This window comes from Pelophylax lessonae (genome assembly GCF_965119305.1).
Source record: "Pelophylax lessonae genome assembly, chromosome: 9".
NCBI lineage: Eukaryota > Metazoa > Chordata > Amphibia > Anura > Ranidae > Pelophylax > Pelophylax lessonae.
In genome coordinates, this window is record NC_138776.1 from 94,569,007 (window position 1) to 94,592,746 (window position 23,740).

At 44.4% G+C, this 23,740-nt stretch overlaps 1 protein-coding gene across 1 annotated transcript in view; it reads left to right on the forward strand.

The window, feature by feature from the left end:
* The window catches only part of LOC309563787 (calcium homeostasis modulator protein 1-like), a gene marked incomplete at both ends in the record, with an annotated part of 72,873 nt that overhangs the window by 46,406 nt on the left and 2,727 nt on the right, over nt 1-23,740 (forward strand). The window contains 2 exons of the mRNA XM_082268400.1: nt 14,236-14,307; nt 22,271-22,526. Coding sequence (XP_082124526.1) covers nt 14,236-14,307; nt 22,271-22,526 — 328 coding nt within the window. The remainder of the gene's footprint in view (nt 1-14,235; nt 14,308-22,270; nt 22,527-23,740) is intronic.

Consider the following 23,740-nt stretch of genomic DNA (forward strand, 5'->3'; position numbering starts at 1 on the left):
GGTCAGCTGCAATATATTACATTTTTGGTTTTGGGTTGAATAGCACTTTAGGATGCAAGTATAAATCAGTAAGTCGTACATGCTGTTCATCTTTTCCAGTTAAAACACACATGTTTTAACCGCTTACGACCGCTTGGCGCAGATTTACTGCGGCAGGCTGGCTTGTCTGTGCAAACCAATGTAGGGGTATGTCAGCTCGCGGGAGCGGTCCTGGCTAGGCAGCAGGAATGCTGATGCTCGGGATCGGCAGCAATAATTGCTGCTGGGCACCCGTGATCGCTCCCCGCTGAGAGAGAACACCGGTCACATGTTGTAAACACAGCCGAACGTTGTTCTCTCTGAAATGATCACAGAGCGCCTGTGATCCTTCTACATAGGAACACAGGTCTCTGTGATCATTTCACAAGTCCCTCCCCCATACAGTTAGAAAACACTCCCCTAGACTCACACTTAACCCTTTGATCACCCATAGGTTAACCCCTTCCCTGCCAGTGTCATTATTATAGTAACAGTGCATCTTTTTAGCACGGATTACTGTAGTAATGTCACTGGTCCCCCCAAAAGTGTCAAATATGTCAGTTAGGGGTCCGATCTGTCCCCTGCAATGTCGCAGTCCCGCTTAAAATCGCAAATAGCCGCCATTACTAGTAAAAAAATAAAGAAAAAATAACATAAATCTTTTGTAACCTTGTTTGTAGAAGTGATAACATTTGCGCAAACCAATCAAAATACGCTTATTGTGATGTTTTTACCAAAAATATGTAGCAGAATAGTTGGACTAAAAGGATGAAAAAAACTGAATTTTTGTAAAATCTTACCGTAAAATTCCTTTCTCTAAATCCTCCGACAGTCGCCGCCCACTCATACAGTCTTCACCAATGGGGTATTGACTTCTTCTCCTTAGGAGTAGCTAGGCATAAGACTTAAAACAAAAGCATTTACATAGACACACCCATGGGGGCTGTCCCACTGGTCCAATACCCCCCTGCAATAGCCATCCCAACTCAGTTTGGTAGCAAGCAGTTAAGTGTATAAGAACCCCAAAAGAGGGGCGGGGCGGCGACTGTCGGAGGACTCAGAGAAAGGAATTTTACGGTAAGATTTTACAAAAATTCAGTTTTCTCTTACGTCCTCCGACAGTCGCCGCCCACTCATACAGTCTTCACCAATGGGGATGTCCCAAAGCAGTGTAGACATGAGGGGTGGGAAACGCAACCGTCAGAAAAGGCAACGCAGTACCCACATCAGAGAAAGGAACCTTACATGAACAGCAAGGGAACCTTCTGGGCAACAAAAAAGCTCAACAGGAGCAACAACCCAGGAAAGCAAATAACCAAGGGGGTAAACAACCCCAACAGCCAGGGACCCACACAAAACCTGGGTCCCCTACGGTACTGCCGCACAGAGAACTTTGCGGCCAAAGGAGGCATCAGCTGATGCCAGAACATCAATTTTGTAGAATTTGGAAAAGGTGTGCACTGACGACCAAGTCGCAGCCTTGCACACCTGGGCCACCGAGGCCTGATGCCGGAAGGCCCAGGACGCACTCACCGACCTGGTAGAGTGCGCCTTGACAGGGAAGGGTGGTACCCGTTCCCTCAACGAATAGGCCTGAACAATTGTCTGTCTGATCCATTTGGCAATGGTCGCCGCAGATGCAGCCATACCCTTCCAAGGTCCCTTAGGAAGGACAAAGAGAGAATCCGATTTTCGAAAGGATTCAGTCGACGACAGGTAAACCCTGATCGCCTTGACAACATCCAAAGAATGCAAGGCAATCTCCTTAGGATGCTTAGGATTCGCACAGAGCGAAGGTAAGACAATGTCCTCATTGAGGTGAAAATCCGAAACCACCTTTGGAAGAAAGGACGGGTTAGGTCGCAAGACCACCTTATCCCTATGAACCACCAGGTAAGGGGAGCGGCAAGACAACGCCGCCAACTCCGAGACTCTGCGAGCAGAAGTGATCGCTACCAGATAGGCAACCTTTTTAGACAGCAGAGGTAACGAAATTTCCCTGATGTTTTCAAACGGGGAACGTTGCAATATGGACAGAACCAAGTTCAAGTCCCATGGAGGTAGAGGCTCCCTTCTAGGAGGGGCCAAGTGACGCACACCTTGAATGAAGGTGCGAATCAAAGAATTAGACGCCACAGGTCGCTGAAAAAGAAACTTGGCCCTTAATCGTGGCCAATGCAAGGCGCTGGTCCACACCAGACTGGAGGAAAGCCAACACTCTCGCCACCGAGTATGAACGAGGAGAGAAGCCCCTGGACTCACACCAGGCAAAATAAGCTTTCCATGTACGGTAATAAATCTTACCAGACGAGGCTTTTCTAGCCTTGATTAAAGTAGGAATGACCTCTGAGGAGAGACCCCTATCTCTCAGGACCTGGCTTTCAACAGCCATGCTGTTTAAGCCAGCGACTGTAAAGCAGGATGGAAGATTGGTCCCTGAGACAGCAGATCTTCTCGCATTGGCAGCCGCCATGGAGGCTCGACGGCCAGGTGAACGATGTCCGCGTACCAGGACCGGCGTGGCCAGTCCGGCGCCACCAGAATCACCAGTGTTTGTTCCGAGGTCAACCTGCGAAGGAACCTGGACAAACGTCAGAATCGGAGGAAAGGCATAGATCAGACGATACTGATGCCAAGGCACCACCAGCGCATCCGAGACGTCTGCCAGAGGATCGCGCGTTCTTGCCACGAACCTTTCCACCTTGTGGTTTAGCCGAGACGCCAACAGATCCTTCGCACACAGCATTTGAAATATCTCTGGGTGCAGGGACCATTCCCCCTGGTCCAGGGTCTGGCGGCTCAGATAATCGACCTGCCAATTCTCCACACCCGGAATGTGAACTGCCGATATTGCCGGGACATGAGTCCCGGCCCAAGACAGAATACTGGTCACTTCCTGGGCCGCCCGGGCACTCCTGGTGCCCCCTTGGTGGTTGATGTACGCCACCGCAGTGGCATTGTCCGTCTGCAACCGTACAGGACGGCCCTGAAGACGATCCGACCAATGAAGCAGGCACAGCCTGATCGCTCTCAATTCCGATATGTTTATTGGAAGGGAGGATTCCTCCTCCGACCAAGTGCCCTGAGCAGATAGGTTGCCCAGGACGCCACCCCAGTCCGACAGGCTGGCATCCGTGGTAATCACCGTCCATAGTAACGGCTGGAAGGAAGTTCCGAAACAGTCGGGGACTGAAGCCACCACATGAGATCCATTCTGGTTTGGCAACTCAGAGACACTCTCAGGTCCAAGGACTGAGGTAGTCTGTCCCACCTGGCCAGGATCTCCGCTTGGAGAAACCGCGTGTGAAACTGTGCAAACGGTATCGCCTCGAAGGCCGATACCATCAACCCCAGGGACCGCATACAGGTCCTGAGTGATGAGGATTCATTGTCCCTGAGGGAACTGACCTTGGAATGCAGGGTCCGGAGCTTGTCCTCCGGTAAGAACACCTTTAGTTGAGCAGAGTCCAGAACCATTCCCAAATATGGGAGACGAACCGAAGGAGACAAGGTCGATTTTCGCGCAACAGGCTCTGACTGGCACTCGATCTTAACAGGAGATCGGTGAATAAAAATAAAAAAAAATAGTAGTGCACATATAAAATTAAATATTTCTTTTGTGAACAAGGATTTTCCTTGTGAATAGATTGTGCTAAGTATTGAAACCAATGTGAGAAGGTGCTCGTGTGCAAATATCAAATAAATAAATAAATAAGCGGTAAAAAAATAGTGATGAAATTTTATTTCAATAATTAAATAAATTAAATGGATTCAGTGCAATAAAAGACAAAATAATAGTGCCACTGGGTGGTGAACCAGTGTGAAATTATTATAATGCTTGTAGAAAGTGCCAGTGAGACAAGTGAAAAAAAGGAAGAAATTCCCACTGTGAAGAAACAATGAATGAAGGTTGCATACACTAGCGTGGCCACTAGATGTCGCAACTACAATACAACCTGTTTAGTAGTATTTTCTGGATTAGGTGAGCGCAGTCATGAAGGTTCCTTCTCCACGGCGAGCAAGTACACGCCAGTTGATGTCATGAAACATAAGAAAAAGGGAACCCCATTTGTGCAGTAAAATAGACGGCAGTAGAAAAAGCATAGATCCACTCACGGTGTATGGACCCGCCCTACGCGTTTCGTTAGAGGACGCTCCAGCAGACGTCCTCTGATGAAACGCGTAGGGCGGGTCCATTGCGTCACACGTCACTTCCGGTTTACCAGCATCTGACCGTGGAACGCGGAAGCTTCTCGGGAGACCGCAACTGATCGCTAACAGCCTACACCGTGAGTGGATCTATGAGGCACCGGGACGATTACCCCCTGAGCGAGGAGATCCTGTATCGCTTGATGCAGGACCTGTAACAAATAAAGATTTGAGGGAAAGAATCTGTCTGCCGGCTGTGAAAGAAATTCGATCTTGTACCCTGATCGAATGATTTCCTGAACCCACCTGTCCGGGAACTCGGAGCAGCCAAGGTTGGAGGAAACCGCGCAAATGTCCCCCCACCCCTGAAATGGGTGAGGGCGCCCCTTCAGGCAGAGGCGGACTGAGCCGCTGCACCAGCTTGACCAGATTTTTGTTTGCCGGTCCAGGGCTTTCTCTGGCCACCCTGGCCCTTGAAGGGTTTCCCCTTGTACTGTGCCTTGAAGGCACAAAAGGACCCCCTAATTAGGTTTAAAGGCGGGACCCCGCTTGCCGCGGAAAAACTTGCCTTTAGTATTCTGGGGCAGCAGAGTGTTCTTGCCCCCAGTGACTCCCTTAACCAATTCATCCAGGGATTCCCCAAAAAGGCGAGACCCCGCATAGGGAATATCAGCCACTGTCTTTCTGGATTTCTGGTCAGCCGACCAGCTCTTCAACCATATCAGTCGACGGTTAAGCAGCGCGACACTGGACAGGCGCGCAGCCAATGGGGCCTCATTTAAGGCAGCATCGCACAAATACATGACCCCTTGATAAATCTGGTCCACCATCTCCACGGTAGTGGGGGGGGGGGCAGAATCAGCCACGAGAGTGCGTCTGAGCACCTTGGTACAATCCGACACAGCCCGAGCCGCCATGACAGAGGCGAAAATAGGCTTTAGCATGGAACCCGCCACCACGTAGGAGTGGCGGGCAAGAGATTCCAGCCTCCTATCCGTAGGATCCCTAAATACAGGAGAATCTTTGGTGGGAACCAGAGTAGCCTTGTTCAATCTGGCTACAGTGTGATCTACTTGAGGAGCCACACACCAGCGTGCAACCGTAGTAGACGCAAAAGTGTAGAGAAGTTGAAACCTTTTAGGCACCGTGAAGTTGTGTTTCAAATTGCGCCATTGCTCATCCACAGTGTGATGAAACTCAGCGGGGCAAGGAAAAACCTGCGCCGTCTTGCGGGTTCTGTGTGTACCGAAAGAGGACACAATGCCCGGAGGATTGGGCTCATCCTCTAAATGTAGTGTTTCTTTAATGGCAGAAATCAGTGCATCCATAGCTGCGCGTTCCTCGGGCGTCCCGGGGGGGGGATTCATACACCCCTGTAACCTCCGCCTCCCCCTCAGACTCTTGCGGGTAATGAGAAGAGCGAGACCCTGAAAGGGGCACGCTACCTACAGCAACCATGTCACATTCAGAATCAGAAGAAAAAGAAATCCTAGGCCTTTTTCTAGCAGCACGTTCAGTCATCAGCACATCCATTTTGGACACCAAAGTCGCCACTACAGCAGCCAAATTAGTCAGGGTAGAGGATTCAGAGGAACTTGAATCACCCACGAAGGCTGGAGGGAATTTGCTGTCCTGGGATTCCATTGCAAAATTTTTTTTATTTTTTTTTTAAGGTACTGGCCCTTTAAGCATGCCGCGGACCCCGCAGCACACCGCTACAAAGGCTGTGGAAAACAGACCCCCCCCCCCCCCCCCGGAAAAAACTGAAAGCCAGGAAGATTGCACAAGGGAGGAAAAGAAGGACAGCAGAACAGAGCCCCACAAGTGTGTTACCACCGGTCGCTCCTGAGTGAATGAAGGAAGTGATGTCACCGCCAGAGACTGAACTGAGGCTGCAGGCTAAGGAAACATGGATGCCTATGTAAAGTAATGGGAGGCTTCGGCAAAATGGCCGCCGCTATGTGCTCGGAACGATCGTTTGCCACACACAAAATGGTGCCGCAAGGCGCCAAAATACACTACATACAATGCTGTATAAGCACCCACAGTAAAGCCAGACATGCTGCCCACACCTAAAATGGCGGACCGGCGGTTTTTAACGCCGCAGCGGTCGCCGCACGTGTCTGTACCTCCAAGCACCCTAAAGTGACACAGGAGAGGGATCCCCCAAAACCCCACACAGCGCTGGCTGTGAGAGAAAAAACCCCCGCAGGGACCCGGATCAGGGAGCCCAAAAACGCACAGACATAGGGGACACCACAGACACACAGGACTGCCGACCCCAGACAGATGCCCCACACAGAGTGTACTTACCTGTACCCGATGGCGTGGGGTGCCTCACATCAAACGGAAAACTGCCCACCCTCAGATGGCAGGGGAGTGCCGCCAGCCAAAAACGCAGGACACCAGTAGTGCCCGGATGAACCGTGGATGTGTCTGGTGAGGTAGCCACCTCACAGACTGCATCTCTGAGGACAGGGATGGGTCGTTTGCGAGGCCAGGGCGAGCACATAGCCTGCGAAATGCTCGATGGCAGGCTGGGATTCCATCTAACCCTCTGTCCTGGAGAACCAGGATGGCCAGTCCGATTCCCAGCTCCACAAACGCCGTCTTCATCCGAAGATCTGACTAACTAACGCTGACAAAATAAACAGCTAGTAATGCAAAGAAAAAATGACATTTTCAGAAAATAAAATCATAAAATAGAAGAAGGCTGAGACTGTAGCCCCAGCACAGGGAAGCCTATCTACTCCTGAACTAGGCGGAAGGCAAACTGAGTTGGGATGGCTATTGCAGGGGGTTATTGAACCAGTGGGACAGCCCCCATGGGTGTGTCTATGTAAATGCTTTTGTTTTAACAAGTCTTATGCCTAGCTACTCCTATGGAGAGGAAGTCAATATCCCATTGGTGAAGACTGTATGAGTGGGCGGCCACTGTCGGAGGACGTTAGAGAAATTAGATTTTTAATTTTTTTATTTTTGGGAATGTTATATGGCAGAATGTGAAAAATATAGTTTTTTTTCAGAATTGTCTCTCTTTTTTTGTTTATTTTAAAATAAAAATCTTTGAAGAGATCTCTGGCTTGGGGGTGAACATTTCTAAGTGCTCAATTTTGCCTTTGAATTTGCCTAACTGGATGACCGTTTCCTTAAGGGAAAGTTTTTGTTTTCATGGTGTATGAAATCATTTAGATACCTGGGTGTACAAATCGCCCCGTATTATGAATCTCTACGTTGCCAATATTCCTAAACTGTTTGCCCACATCAGATCCCTTCTGTCCTCCTGGGCATCTTTCCATATTCCAATGGGGCCAATCAGAGTGGAAAAGACATGGAGAAAGCAGCAGATATTGCTTCATAACAGATCAAGCAGTACCCACATGGCCAGCATTACCTGCCAGCAGTGCCAGCAGTACCCGCCAGCAGCAACTGCCAGAAGTACCCGCCAGCAGTCTGCAAAATGAGTAGAAAAGAGGTGTGCTGGATCGATTAATGGCAAGGATATATGAGAAGATCTCCCTTGATCTGTACCAGTGTTTGGCTATCTGCTGTCTATGATCCCTGTAATAAGGATCATAGGGATTCGGTAAGGGGCTGATTTATCTCTCATGGTGGTGGCTTGTTCTTGCACCTGGCTGTTGATGGTTTGAAGATTTGCATGAATAGCTTATTGGGGATTAAGCACCAACTTTGTGGAATCTTTCCTTTTGGAATTAACTATCTCTCATTTTAATAATATATTTATGGACTAATAGTTCATAGATTTTACAGAATCATAGCGCTATACTATTATATTTACATGGTTTACTAGATCTGTTTCTTCTGATTCAGCATCAGGTGTTGGCAGCTTGATTGATTGTTTTATGATATATGCTTAAGCATGCAGTCTCATTAAGCGCAGCAATCCCTGTGTACAATTACTTTCCATTCACAAACTTCCTAGCACTGAGCACAACAACTATGTATTTATCAGAGAATTTTTCCAGAATCATGTCTCCCTTAATCTCTTAATCTGCACACCCCCCTTTATGCCCTTTGAGGTTATCTGTTATTCCTCCCCTTCATGGGATGGGCCTGATTTCAATGATGTATAGTCATCTTAACCAAACCTCTCTCCCAAACAAACACAAGTATATGGTCAAATGGGAACAAGATTTGGAATGCTCTATATCTGTGATTGAATGGAATAAAATGATGCACAATCTTCGTATATGTACTCGCTCCACCTCCAGCAGAGAAACTCCACTTAAGCTTTATATTAGATGGTATATGACCCCTGCATTATACTCACTCATTTTACCCTACCACCTCATCCAGATGTTTTAGGGGTTGTTCAGAGGAGGGTACGTTGTTGCATTTATTTTGGAGCTGTGGACATTTGCAGGGGTTGTGGAACCTCACTTCAGCTAAAATTTTGCAAGTGGCTGATAGGAATGTTCATATCACAACTAAAAAGTGCCTTCTTTTCGCTTCAATCCCTGATGCCCCCCTCCCTATCACTAAGCTGATACATACTTTATTCAGTGCCATTCAATGGATGATTGTCTTTAATTGGAGATCCTCCACAATTTTGTGGTCCCAGGTTATTTCTAGAATGGAGATGCTTAGACTTTCAGAATATATTCATCACTCGCTGAATGATACAATGCATATTTTTAGAGATAAATGGGATAGCTGGGACAAGTGTGTCTCTAATTCATAATTGCCTTCCGTTCTCAGATTTTATACCTAATACCATGTATTTTTCTACAATCTTAGTTATTGAAAGAACTCGTGTTTCTTAGATAGCATGTGATGTAATTTTTATATGAATATCTCAAAGTGGATTTTTTTTGTCATTTGAGCTGTACATTTCACTCAATATTTTTATGATGTGTTGCTTATGTTTGCGCTGTTTGGCTTTGACTTTCCAATAAAATCTTTGTAAACAAAAAATAAAAGGTAACAATATGAGGAAGATTGTAACCTGTATTTCTTATTCTTTTCACGTATGCAACCTTGCTTAACCACTTGCCTACAGTGCACTTTCACCCCCTTCCTGCCCAGACTGATTTTCAGCTTTCAGCGCTCTCACACTTTGACTGAGAATTACTCAGTCATGCAACACTGTACCCATACAAAAATTGTGTCCTTTTTTTCACACAAATAGAGCTTTCTTTTGATGGTATTTGATCAATACTGGGTTTTTTATTTTTTGTGCTATAAATAAAAAAAGACTGAAAATATCGTGAAAAAACGCATTTTTCTTTGTTTCTGTCATAAAATTTTGCAAATTAGTCATTTTTCTTCACAAATTTTGGCCAAAATTTATACTGCTACTTATCTTTGGTAAAAATAACCCAAGTAAGTGTATATTATTTGGTCTTTGTGAAAGTTATAGAGTCCACAAGTTATGGTGCTATTCATTGAAAATTGATCACACTTGATCACACCTGATGTACTGAAGGCCTATCTCATTTCTTGAGACACTAAAAGGTCAGGAAAGTACAAATACCCCCCAAATGACCCCTTTTTGGAAAGTAGACATTCCAAGGTATTTAATAAGGGGCATGATGAGTTTTTTGAAGTTGTAATTTTTTCCCACAATGCTTTGCAAAATGAAGATTTTTTTTTTTTTATTTTTTATTTTTTTACAAATTGCCGTATTAACAGGTTATTTCTCACACAGCACATGTATACTTGCAACTACACCCCAAAACACATTCTACTACTCTGCCTGAGTATGGCGATACCACATGTGTGAGACTTTTTCACAGCCTGGCCACATACAGAGGCCTAACATCCGAGAAGCAGCGTCCGGCATTCTAGGAGCACAAATTACACATATCATTTCCTGACAACCTATCGCACTTTTGAAGGCCCTGGAGCACCAGGACAATGGAAACCCCCATAAAATGACCCCATTTTGGAAAGCAAACAGCCCAACGTATAATTTTTGAGGCATAATGAGTCTTTTGAATATGTCATTTTTTTCCACAAGTTTTTGGAAAATGTGGAAAGAAAATGAAAACACATTTTTTTTACACAAAGCTGTCCATTTATGCAATATTTCTAACACATAGCATGTACATAGCAAAACTTGCACCCCAAAATACATTCTGCTATTCCTCCTGAGTATGGCGATACCACATGTGTAACACTTTTTCACAGCCTGGCCACATACATAGGCCTCACATCCAAGTAGCGCTTTACACAAAGTTGTCCATTTATCCACTTTAAGACTGGGCCTATTTTTGACACTTGGTGTTTACAAGCTAAAATAATTTTTTTTTGCTAGAAAACTACTTTGAACCCCCAAACATTATATATATTTTTTTAGCAGAGACCCTAGAGAATAAAATGGAGATCGTTGCAATATTTTTTATCACACCATATTTGCGCAGCAGTCTTCCAAATGCGATTTTTTTGAAAAAAATTCACTTTTTTGAACTAAAAAATAAGAAAACAGTAAATTTAGCCCAATTTTTTTCCATAATATGAAAGATAATGTTACGCCGAGTAATTAGATACCAAACATGTCATGCTTCAAAATTGCGCATGCTCACAGAATGGCGCCAAACATTGGTACTTAAAAATCCCCATAGGCAACATTTTAAAAATGTCTGCAGGTTACTAGCTTAGAGTTACAGAGGAGGTCTAGGGCTTAAATTATTGCACTCGCTCTAACGATCGCGGCGATACCTCACATGTATGGTTTGAACACCGTTTACATATGTGGGCGGGACTTGCGTATGCGTTTGCTTCTGCGCGCGAGCTAACGGGGACAGGGCGCTTTAATTTTTTTTTATTTTTTTTTTTCCTATTTATTTTATTTATTATTTTTTTATTTTTACACAGTTTAAAAAAAAAAAATGTTTTGATCATTTTTATTCCTATTACAAGGAATGTAAACATCCCTTGTAATAGAAATAGGCATGACAGGTCCTCTTTATTGTGAGATCTGGGGTCAAAAAGACCTCACACCTCACAACTACACTAAAAAAGAAAAAAAAAAAAAAAAATTGTTGAAAGAGGGAAAAAAAAAAATCAAAAAAAAAAAGCGGCCCTTTAAACCGGTTGCTAGGCAACGTCTTTTGACGTAGCTCCGGTCCTCCAAGACCATAGAGTTGAGTGAGGGCCATCTTGCCCTCACTCGACTTCCTGTCTCTGAGGATCCGGGACCGGATAGTTTTCTCCGCTGCCGGCGGGTCCGGTAAGCTGGGAAAACGTCTGGGACGCGGCAGGAGGGGGGGCACCTCTTCCCCTGCACCGTAAGGGTAATTCCGCGGCGAATCCGCCACTGGGACCACTCTTATCTGAAAGCCGACCGCCCGCCGTTTCAAAAAATACCGGGGTTATGGGGGCTATCTGCTGCCATAACTCCAGTATTTAGCTTTTAATGGCCGACGTATATAGTCGTTAGACGGTCAGTAAGTGATTGCATGTATATGGCAAACAGGTGACGATGACTGACGGGGTGACAGGTGACGATGACTGATGGGGTGACAGGTGACGATGACTGATGGGGTGACAGGTGACGATGATTGATGAGGTGACAGGTGATGATGATTGATGAGGTGACAGGTGACGATGATTGATGGGGTGACAGGTGACGATGATTGATGGGGTGACAGGTGACGATGATTGATGGGGTGACAGATGACGATGATTGATGGGGTGACAGATGACAGTCACTGACGGGGTGACATGTGACGATGATTGATGGGGTGACAAGTGACGATCACTGATGGGGTGTCAAGTGACGATGACTGATGGGGTGACAGGTGACGATGACTGATGGGGTGACAGGTGACGGTGATTGATGGGGTGACAGGTGACGGGCGATGGTCACTGATGGGTGACAGGTGACGGGCGATGGTGCATTGCTGATGGCAGTCTCTGGTGACCGGTGAACTTTAGGCTATGTTCACATGTGAGCGTAGCGATCACGGTCAGAATCACTGCGATTCTGCCCGTGATCCAGAAATCATTGCAAATTGCGGGACGCCTGTGCGTTGCCCGTGATTTGCAATAGCACCCCAAATGCTGTGCGATGTTGCTGCGATTTCCGCCTGCCGAATCGCGGTAACATTGCGCAAACAACGCATGACGCTCCAAAGAAACTCTTGTACCTTTTTTGGGCGTCATGCGATGTTTGCGCGATGTTACCGCGATTCGGCAGGCGGAAATGGCGGCAACATCGCACAGCGTTTGGGGTGCTATTGCAAATCAAGGGCAACGCACAGGCGTCCTGCGATTTGCAATGATTTCCGGATCGCGGGCAGAATCGCTGTGATTCTGCCTGCGATCGCTGCGCTCACATGTGAACGTTATGGGTGTCAATTTCTGGGCACTGATGAGGTGACTGTTGGGTGACAGGTGACATTGGGGGGGGCTGAGGACTGTGTGGGGACATTTATTAGTGTGATTTTACTTTTTACATGTGTACAGAGCAGTAACTCACTATTTCTAGCTCTTCTCCCCTCATACTGGAAACTGTATGAGGGGAGAAGAGCTAGTAACACTGAGTTACTGCTCTTTGTTTACATTTTCTGATCGGCTGTGAATGGATTCACAGCCGATCACATAGTAAACAGTCACTGTCAGTGACTGTTTACTACTGCCGGTGACAGCTGTGTTCCTACGGAACACAGTGCCACCGACATGACCGCGCTGCGCGCTCCCGATCGCGCATGCGCGGTCATCTAGTGGGCGCCTTCATTGTGATCGGCTGTGTCATTGGAACACAGCCGATCACGTGGGAAACAGCCACGCCCATTGGCTGTTTCCCCCCTGCCGGTGACGGGGGGTGTCCCGGGGACACCCCGACACCGGCAGTGCAGGGCGGCGCGCACGCGATCGCGCGCCTGCCCTGCTTAAAGTGCCGCCGTCATATGACGGCGGCCCAGGATAATGGTCGCTCCGCTCCGCCGTCATATGACGGCGGGCGGGCGGCAAGCGGTTAAAGTGGTTGTAAAGGCAGAAGGTTTTTTATCTTAATGCATTTTTTGCATTAAGATAAAAAGCCTTCTGTTTGCAGCAGCCCCCCTCAGCCCCTCTAATACTTACCTGAGGTCCATCTAGATCCAGCGACGTTGCACGACAGACTCGGCTGTCCGGGACTCCCCTCCTCATTGGCTGAGACAGCAATGTGGCGCCATTGGTTCCCACTGCTGTCAATCAAAGTCAGTGAGCCAATGAGGAGAGAAAGGGGGTGGGGCCGCGGCTCTGTGTCTGAATGGACACAAGGAGCTGCGGCTCAGCTCGGGTGCCCCCATAGCGAGCTGCCTGCTGTGGAGACACTCTACGGGAGGGAGAAGCCAGAAGCACTGAAGAGTGACCTGAGAAGAGGAGCATCTGGACTGCTGTGTGCAAAAACCACTGCAGAGGGCAGATAAGTATACCATGTTTGGTATTTTTACTGAAAAAAGCAAGACTTTAGTATAACTTTAAAGCCTATTTAAGCCCACAGTGGGAAGTGCATGATAACTAACTTATTTCAAAATAATTGTCTTTGTTTTTATGTGGGTTTTTTGTTTTTTACTCGTTTTGTATTTTGTATGATGCTCCAAACTGCTGTTCTAATCTCCTTTAGAAAACCCTGCCAGTGATACATTCATTAAAACAAACACACTACATTTGACTAACTCATTTACCTGCTGAAGCATGACACAACCACCAAAGAACACATCCCATGCAGACAGAAAATCACTTTGTGGAAAAAGACAGGACCAATGATAAAGAGGATTTAGTTTTAATGGACACAAGAAGAAACATATTCCTTGGAAACAAAATTGGACTTTGATTTTTGGGAGCAACCCTTGACTCAACTGCATTTTCATAGAAAAAAACTGAGACACTGTAACTGATCAGCATGGATCGCTTTAAAATGATATTTCAGTATTTCCAGTCCAACTCAGAATCAGTAATGAATGGAATTTGTGGAATTCTAGCGCTGGCAAGTGTGAAAATCTACAACTCCCTAGATTTTAACTGCCCATGTCTACCCAGATATAACATGATGTACGGAATGGGGATTATGTTTGTGCCTCCAATTGCTCTCTTCCTGTGTGGCCTTATTGTGAACAGGCAATCAGTAATAATGATTGAAGAATGGCGCAGACCTCCAGGAAACCGGAAAAAAGACTTTGCAATTGTAAAGTAAGTGCTGCACATGAAAAGCAAAGATTTATCCCATAGTTTATGACCAAATGTGTATACAGCAAGCCATTATATTTTTTTATTATTATTATTATTATTATTTTTTAATTGTATATTATACTGTGGTTAGACTTGTATGCCTGACCTAAATACTGCACAATTTGTTCATCTGACAGGTTGGAGTACAGAAAAGCATATCTAAGAGTAAAGTTTTTCTTTAAATTATAATAATAACAGCAACAACAATTCCCTGTATTCTCTGTAGAATAATCACAGCTTTTCTGTACCCAACTGTAGAATTCAATTTTTTTATTAATTTGTTATCACTAACAAATGTATTTGTCTGTGTACACCAAGCATAAGGTCTATTCATACCAGCCCTGCTGTGGTACGTTAAAGACATGCACATTGGTTTGTGCATTACTGAGTAACATGTGTTGCATTAGGCTTGGTTCACATATGCGAAATGGATGCCTTTTAAACCGCATTGCATCACAATAAAACAAAAATCATGCATGTAGTATTTTTGGCAGCTCATTGCAAGCCACGTGTGTTGCTGTGTAATGTCTCATGCTGTGCTGTGCAGCAATGCAAGAGTACCTAAAAGGTGCGTTGGGGTTCGATATGAATGGCACTACTTTACACCAACACAAAAAGAGGTGCTACTGTGTGTTGTGTTGCTGCATCTAATCGGTGTGATCAGGCACTAATAGACACTTTAATTGTATCCAAACAACTGTATACTGAAAGAAAAAGTATAGTCTAATTCTGTGGTCTCCAAACTGTGGCCCCGGGGCCAGATGCAGCCCTTTGCTTGCCTTTATCCGATGCTTGAGGCATTATTCCTGCCACTGACACCAACAATGGGGCATAATTCCTGACACCAACAATGAGGCACTATTCCTTGTATTGACAATAACAATGTGGCATGATTCTTTCCACTGACAACAAAACGTGGGTACTATTCCTCCTAATGACACCAACTGTTTCTCCCTCTCTAATACCAAAGATTGGGCATTGTTTACTCCCCCTGGGCACAGTCTGGCCCTCTTAAAGTTTGGCCCTTTCTTCAGAAAATTTGGAGACCCCTGGTCTAATTGAATAAAATAAAAGAATGGTCTATGACAGTATTAATAGTTTCCTAAAATTAATCAGAGCAGTAATGAAGGTTGCTACATAAACGTGTTCCTCTGCATCATAATGGCCATCTTTTTCTTTGGGCAGCACTGGGTAAGAGGTCCTGCAAAGCTTGCAGTCATATGTTACAAGTATTCTTTAGAGAAAAGGAAAGGCAAGAAAGTGGAGCCATAACACCTGTAAGCTGTCCTGAGAACAATGGTACATTTCTCCAAACTTGTCTTGAAAAATGTTCTGTTAATCTAACTGAACATTAAAGTATTGAATTTTGATTTAAACAGTAACACATCTACAACCGCTAATAGTTTTTGCACTATATACTGTAGATATTCTTAAATTAAAAACATGATTTTGCAATTTTAAACTCAGCACTGGAGTGTTTCAGGTGATTAGGAAGGTGGGAAGCATTTTACCTTTTTTTTTTTATGTAGTTCTGACATATTAGCCTATGTTTGATCTCAAGACTGCTTGAGATAAGACTGTAGAGTGTATAGGACAGCATTGGATTTCTGACAGGATTAACATGTTTTTTTTGCACAGATATAACACATTGTAATGGCCAAAAGTAAGAAAATAAGAAGAGGTAATTGATAGGATAAACATTGTTAGGGTTCACATTAGGAATCGACCGAGTATCGGTTTGGCTGATGATCGGCGGCCGATATTCACGTTTATTAAAGTATCGGTATTGGCAACGAACTTGGCCGATATGACCAATATTTTCTTAAGGTAGGGCCTATTGGGCTGCCTCCGGAGGGGAAGGGGGGGGAATGGGGATTAGAGCGCTGCCTGATTACACAGAGCAGGGTTCTTCTGCATACCCAGCGCGGGCACTGTCATACGAAGTCCTGCCTACCTATGATAGACAGCCCACTGGTGACGTCTATCATAGGAGACGGGACTTCTTATGACAACTTCATCAAGACGTCATCTGGAGGGCCACTCCAGATGACGTCTTGATGATGAAACGCGTAAGGCAGCACTTACTGCGTCAACGTCACTTCCGGTTAGGGGAGCTCGGACGTGGAACGCGGAAGTGTCCCGGCGTTATTTTCCCCACTGAATAGCTCGTATCCAACTGTAAGTTTACTGCTTTGTTTATTGTACATGTACCCTGCATATTACACTATGGGGGATCCCCTGTTTGTTATCTGAGCCCACCAGACCCTGTGGACCTCCAGGGAGGAAACTAACAGCCGATCCTACCACAATACCAGGGCAGCCCAGGACCCGTGACAACCAGTAAATCAGAACTATATACAACCTGCCAGCACCACTGTCCAAAGTGGGAAACCGAAGGGTGAGTGCAGTACCTGTTGGGGGGCCACGGGTATAGGCACTACCAGCACCCTCACCAAAACCGGTCACTCCACACGGGTAGCCACTGGTATTCACGACTGGGTATAGAGCACTGGGAGTAATCTTCCCACCATTTCACAATAATTTCATTCCTAATTCCATTTTTGGTTATATATTTTGTTTCTCACATTTATGAGTACAATCTGAGACTTCGTGCACTTATAGAACCTCCAGATAGAGGATTTCACAGTATTTTGAAAGTACCCACCTTCTTCTGTACTATCTACTCTTTTTAAGCACTTTTTACCTAAATAAAGCCTATAAAACACTTTGAGCACTGGTACAGTGATCTTTATTTGCACTAATACCTAGCACTTTATATAGGCAATACTTGCACAAAAAAACATTTGGTTTATGTTGCACGGTGCACTTTATATTCAATTTATTTTTATGCACTATTGAAATACACTAGCAATATGTGTATGAATTTTATTTACTGTATATTATATCTATGAATTATTAAATTATCATAACGTAATCAAAACTCTCCCACACTGAGCAAAGCCCGTAAGTGCATCCATTTTTTTGTTTGAAAAGGTAGCGCCATATACCAACAATACCTTTTACTCATTTCTCTGACCCCGGGACTTCCAGGGGTAGGTTGGTGGCAGCTCACACCTAACGGTTACAGATATATACCCCATAGCGCTGGTCAACTTGAGTTATATATTCATATGACAACGTCCGTGCCGGGTAAGCAGAAGAACCCTGCTCTGTGTAATCAGGCAGCGCTCTAATCCCCATGCACTGGTCACTCTGCATTGGATGGGGGCACTGGTCACTCTGCATTGGATGGGGACACTGGTAACTCTGCATTGGATGGGGGCACTGGTAACTCTGCATTGGATGGGAGCACTGGTCATTCTGCATTAGATGGGGGCAGTGGTCACTCTGCATTGGATGGGGGCACTGGTCACTCTGCATTGTTGGGGGCACTGGTCAGTCACTCTGCATTGATGGGGGCACTGGTCACTCTGCATTAGATGGGGCACTGGTCACTCTGCATTGGATGGGGACACTGGTCACTCTGCATTGATGGGGGCACTGGTCACTCTGCATTGATGGGGGCACTGGTCACTCTGCATTGTTGGGGACACTGGTTACTCTGCATTGGATGGGGGCACTGGTCATTCTGTATTGTTGGGGGCACTGGTCACTCTGCATTGGATGTGTGATTGAATGTGGAGAATATCGGCCCATATCGGAGAATACCGATACTTTGTGACCAAAATATCGGTATCGGTATTGGCCCTGGAAAAACCATATCAGTCTATCCCTAGTTTACATACACTTACATACATTAGCTTTGATGCTACCTTCAGTCATCTGCCAAGGTTATAAAAAGACATATAATAAACAGGACATACAGTGCCTAGCGAAAGTATTCGCCCCCCCCCTTGAACTTTTCGAACTTTTGCCACATTTCAGGCTACAAACATTAAGATATAAAACTGTAATTTTTTTGTGAAGAATCAACAACAAGTGGGACACAATCATGAAGTGGAATGAAATTTATTGGATATTTCAAACTTTGTAAAGAAATAAAAAACCGACAAATTGGGCGTGCAAAATTATTCAGCCCCTTTACTTTCAGTGCAGCAAACTCTCTCCAGAAGTTCAGTGAGGATCTCTGAATGATCCAATGTTGACCTAAATGACTAATGATGATAAATAGAATCCACCTGTGTGTAATCAAGTCTCAGTATAAATGCACCTGCACTGTGATAGTCTCAGAGGTCCGTTTAAAGCGCAGAGAGTATCATGAAGAACAAGGAACACACCAGGCAGGTCCGTGATACTGCTGTGGAGAAGTTTAAAGCCAGATTTGGATACAAAAAGATTTCTCAAGTTTTAAACATCCCAAGGAGCACTGTGCAAGCGATAATATTGAAATGGAAGGAGTATCAGACCACTGCAAATCTACGAAGACCTGGCCGCCCTGCTAAACTTTCAGCTCATACAAGGAGAAGACTGATCAGAGATGCAGCCAAGAGGCCCATGATCACTCTGGATGAACTGCAGAGATCTACAACTGAGGTGGGAGACTCTGTCCATAGGACAACAATCAGTTGTATACTGTACAAATCTGGCCTTTATGGAAGAGTGGCAAGAAGAAAGTCATTTCTTAAAGATATCCATAAAAAGTGTCATTTAAAGTTTGCCACAAGCCACCTGGGAGACACACCAAACATGTGGAAGAAGGTGCTCTGGTGAGATTAAACCAAAATCGAACTTTTTGGCAACAATGCAAAACGTTATGTTTGGCGTAAAAGCAACACAGCTCATCACCCTGAACACACCATCCCCACTGTCAAACATGGTGGTGGCAGCATCATGGTTTGGTCCTGCTTTTCTTCAGCAGGGACAGGGAAGTTGGTTAAAATTGATGGGGAGATGGATGGAGCCAAATACAGGACCATTCTGGAAGAAAACCTGATGGAGTCTGCAAAAGACATGAGACAGGGACGGAGATTTGTCTTCCAACAAGACAATGATCCAAAACATAAAGCAAAATCTACAATGGAATGGTTCACAAATAAACATATCCAGGTGTTAGAATGGCCAAGTCAAAGTCCCGACCTGAATCCAATTGAGAATCTGTGGAAAGAACTGAAAACTGTTGTTCACAAGCGCTCTCCATCCAACCTCACTGAGCTTGAGCTGTTTTGCAAGGAGGAATGGGCAAAAATTTCAGTCTCTCGATGTGCAAAACTGATAGAGATATACCCCAAGCGACTTACAGCTGTAATCGCAGCAAAAGGTGGCGCTACAAAGTATTAACTTAAGGGGGCTGAATAATTTTGCACGCCCAATTTTTCAGTTTTTTATTTGTTAAAAAAGTTTGAAATATCCAATAAATTTCGTTCCACTTCATGATTGTGTCCCACTTGTTGTTGATTCTTCACAAAACATTACAGTTTTATATCTTTATGTTTGAAGCCTGAAATGTGGCAAAAGGTTGAAAAGTTCAAGGGGGCCGAATACTTTTGCAAGGCACTGTAGACAAGACCTATAAAGTGGGACATAGTATGTAGTAAATACAGTTGGGATCGAAAGTTTGGGCACCCCAGGTAAAAATTTGTATTAAAGCGGAGTTCCGGGCACAGAAGTCATTTTTTACTAAACATACCCCCGGGACAGTCAGGGCTAGCACATTCCACAATGGCTAGCCTCTGATCTGTCCCGGTTCGCACTTACCTTTTAGAAGAAATACTTACTTATAAAATTTCTTCCACAGCGTTTCCATCTCTCTTGTGGGCAGCTGAAGCCGGCGCGGTCCTCTTCTGTGTCTTCTTCCGCGTCTTCTTGTCCCAGAATGCGCCTGCACCAGCCCCCTATCGTCACTTCCGGTGCGGCATTCCTCCACAGCTTCTGGGCATGCCGTCGCATTGATTCCTGGGAGCTATGACGTTCAGCTCCCAGGAATCATAGCGAGACAGGAAGTGACGGGGTGAGCCGCGGCTCCGAGGGAGGAAGTACTCTAAGGTGAGTATCTTCGATCTTCAATTACAAGGTAAGTAAACAAAAAAAAAATAACTATCCAATTCCTTTTTAGGTGAGGTCTACCTAGCGGAGGGGCACAAAAAAAAAATATCGTTTTTGTGCCCGGAACTCCGCTTTAATGTGCATAAAGAAGCCAAGGAAAGATGGAAAAATCTCCAAAAGGCATCCAATTACAGATTAGACATTCTTGTAATATGTCAACAAAAGTTAGATTTTATTTCCATCATTTACACTTTCAAAATAACAAAAAACAAAAAATGGTGTCTGCAAAAGTTTGGGCACCCTGCAGAGTTAATATCTTGTACTGCCCCCTTTGGCAAGTATCACAGCTTGTAAACATTTTTTGTAGCCAGTCAAGAGTCTTTCAATTCTTGTTTGAGGTATCTTTGTCCATTCTTCCTTACAAAAGTCTTCCAGTTCTTTGAGATTTCTTGGCTGTCTGTCACGCACTGCTCTTTTAAGGTCTATCCATAGATTTTCAATTATGTTGAGGTCAGGAGATTGTGAAGGCCATGGCAAAACCTTCAGTTTACACCTCTTGATGTAATCCCCCGTGGATTTCGAGGTGTGTTTAGGATCATTATCCATTTGTAGAAGCCATCCTGTCTTTAACTTCAGCTTTTTCACACATGGCATCAAGTTACCATCCAAAATTTGCTGAAATTTTATTGAATCCATTTTTCCTTCTACTTGTGAGATGTCCCCTGTGCCACTGGCTGCAATACAACCCCAAAGCATGATTGATCCACCCCCATGCTTAACAGTTGGACAGAGGTTCTTTTCATTAAATTCTGTGCCCCTTCTTCTCCAAACGTACCTTTGCTCATTCTGGCCAAAAAGTTAAATTTTAACCTCATCGGTCCACAGAACTTGTTTCCAAAATGCATCAGGCTTGTAGATATGTTAATTTGCAAAGTTCAAACGCTGATTTTTGTGGTGAGGACGTAGAAGAGGTTTTCTTCTGATGACTCTTCCATGAAGACCATATTTGTACAAGTATCTCTTTATAGTGGAATAGTGTAACACAACTCCAGTGTCTGCCAGATCTTTCTGGAGGGATCGTGCAGTCAAACGTGGGTTTTGAATTATTTTTTTCACAATCCTGCGAGCTGTTCTGTCTGATATTTTTCTTGGTCTTCCAGATCTTGCTTTAACTTCCACTGTTCCTGATGACTTCCATTTCTTAATTACATTCCGAACAGAGGATATTGACATCTGAAAACCCTTTGCTATCTTCTTATAGCCTTCTCCAGCTTTGTGAGCGTCAACTATTTTCAGTTTCAGTTTTCTAGACAACTGCTTAGAAGATCCCTTGGTGCTGATTGTTGGGGCAAGGTCAGATGAGTCTGGACATTTAAAACCTTTGAGATTGACATCACCTGGTCTTCCCAGACGATGATTGAGAACAATCCATGACACTGGCAGGTCTCAGCCTTGCAAAGGGGGCAGTGCATGCTATAAATTCTGCAGGGTGCCCAAACTTTTGCAGACACAATTTTTTTGTTTTCTGTCATTTTGAAAGTGTCAATGATGGAAATAAAATCTAACTTTTGTTGACATATTATAAGAATGTCTAATCTGTAATTTGATGCCTTTTGGAGATTTTTCCATCTTTCCTTGGCTTCTTTATGCACATTAATACACATTTTTACCTGGGGTGCCCAAACTTTCGATCCCCACTGTATGTGTCCTCCAAACCAGAGATGATCTAGCACAAGAAAATAATTTTGGCAGTTTGGCCATGCTACCTGATATCTAAGTTTTGCTTTGCTTTCAGAGTCAGTTTGAAGTATAAAGCCCATTAAAAACTATTTTTAAAGATATGGATAGAGCACGGTAGGTATGCACTAGAACAAGATATTCAATGTCTATTTTCCATAAAGTCAGATAAAGAAAATAAGTCATTTTACCAACAATTTCATAAAGACAAAATGTTTACAGTATGCTTTTATATTTCTGACAGGTATATGTGCACCTCTGTGTTCATAAGAGCTATGGTGGCTCCGGTGGTGTGGATTTTGACTACACTTTTGGATGGAAATTGTTTTGTCTGTGCATTTAGTGGCTCAGTAGACCCTGACAAATTTCCAGGTTTTGCTAACAGCTCTTCACCAGAAATACAGAACCTGCTGTACAAGGTTCCCTGTAAGGAAGACGTCCTAATTAGGAACAACACTTCAAGGAAAGCCGTATCAAGATATCTAAAATGCTGGTCACAGGCAAGTTATACAAGTGTCTCTGTTCTGTTATCATTTTACCTGCATTGTAAAGTTCATCAGAATGTTATTTCAGAAAACCTGAAAAAAAAACACAATATCAGTAACTATGTTACACATTTGAAGTCTTTGGGTATTTCAAGTAATTGTAAAGCAAAAATTAAAAGAAAAAAAAAACCCTGCTTTGTGCACACCCCACTCCCTCAACAGTGGCTTTGATTGACAGCAGCGGGAGCCAGCAAAGCCAGTGAGACACAAAAGTGAAGGGAGAGAAGGGGATCAAATGAGAGCTCATGTAAGTAAAAGGGGGGGGGGGGGGTGAGGGGCCAAAAACCGATGCCTAAACATTTTGCATTAAGGTACATGTCTAAGCTTTAGAACCACAGGTTTGTTTTCCATAATAGGTATTTGTTTTGACTGCACTAAATTAGATTGCTCAGTGTCATCCCTGAGTTGCAAATGCATAACATTGATAAGCAATTCAGTGTGAAACACTAGATTTAGGAGCAGATATCTTCCTGCACTGGTGAATTAAGCCAGCTTTACATGGTTCAAATTTATGTATTTGCTGCTACTTTGTCAGGACTCTTGTGCCCATGAATAAAGCTGGTCATACACATAAAAATGCCTCTTGCTCAGTCCTCTGTTGACTATTGTATTCTGACAGCGCCGCAGCGGGCACCCAGGGCTGTCAAAATACCTGAACAGTGACTGCAGCCAATTAACTGCAGTCATTATTCAGCTGACTTTTTTCTGCCCAGTTTCTTTTGTTTTCTCAATCAAAGTTTATTAAGCCGAGTGGTGTCAGCATGGCCACTTAGAGCTTTAGAGTAACTGGCTGAAATTCAAGCCATGGGTAGTCCCACCGATATCACCAGGCTCCACAAATCTACATGCAGGAAAGGAAAAGTAATTGAGTGGAAAAAGGTCAGCTGAACAGCGAGTGCAGCCAGTCAGCTGCAGTCACTGTTTAGGTATTCTGACATCTGTGGGTGGCGGCTGTAAGAATAGCAGGAGACTGAACAAGAGAAATCCTTATGTGTATGGCCAGCTTCAGTATGTCCTTATGTGTATGGCCAGCTTTTGAAACAGAGATCCTGGCAAAGTAGAGGCAAATATATAAACAGGAGATAAAGTGATTGTAAATGATCATCTTGTAAAACAACCTATTGAGTTAAAAATAGAAATGAAAGACAAAACATTTTTGTATAGATATA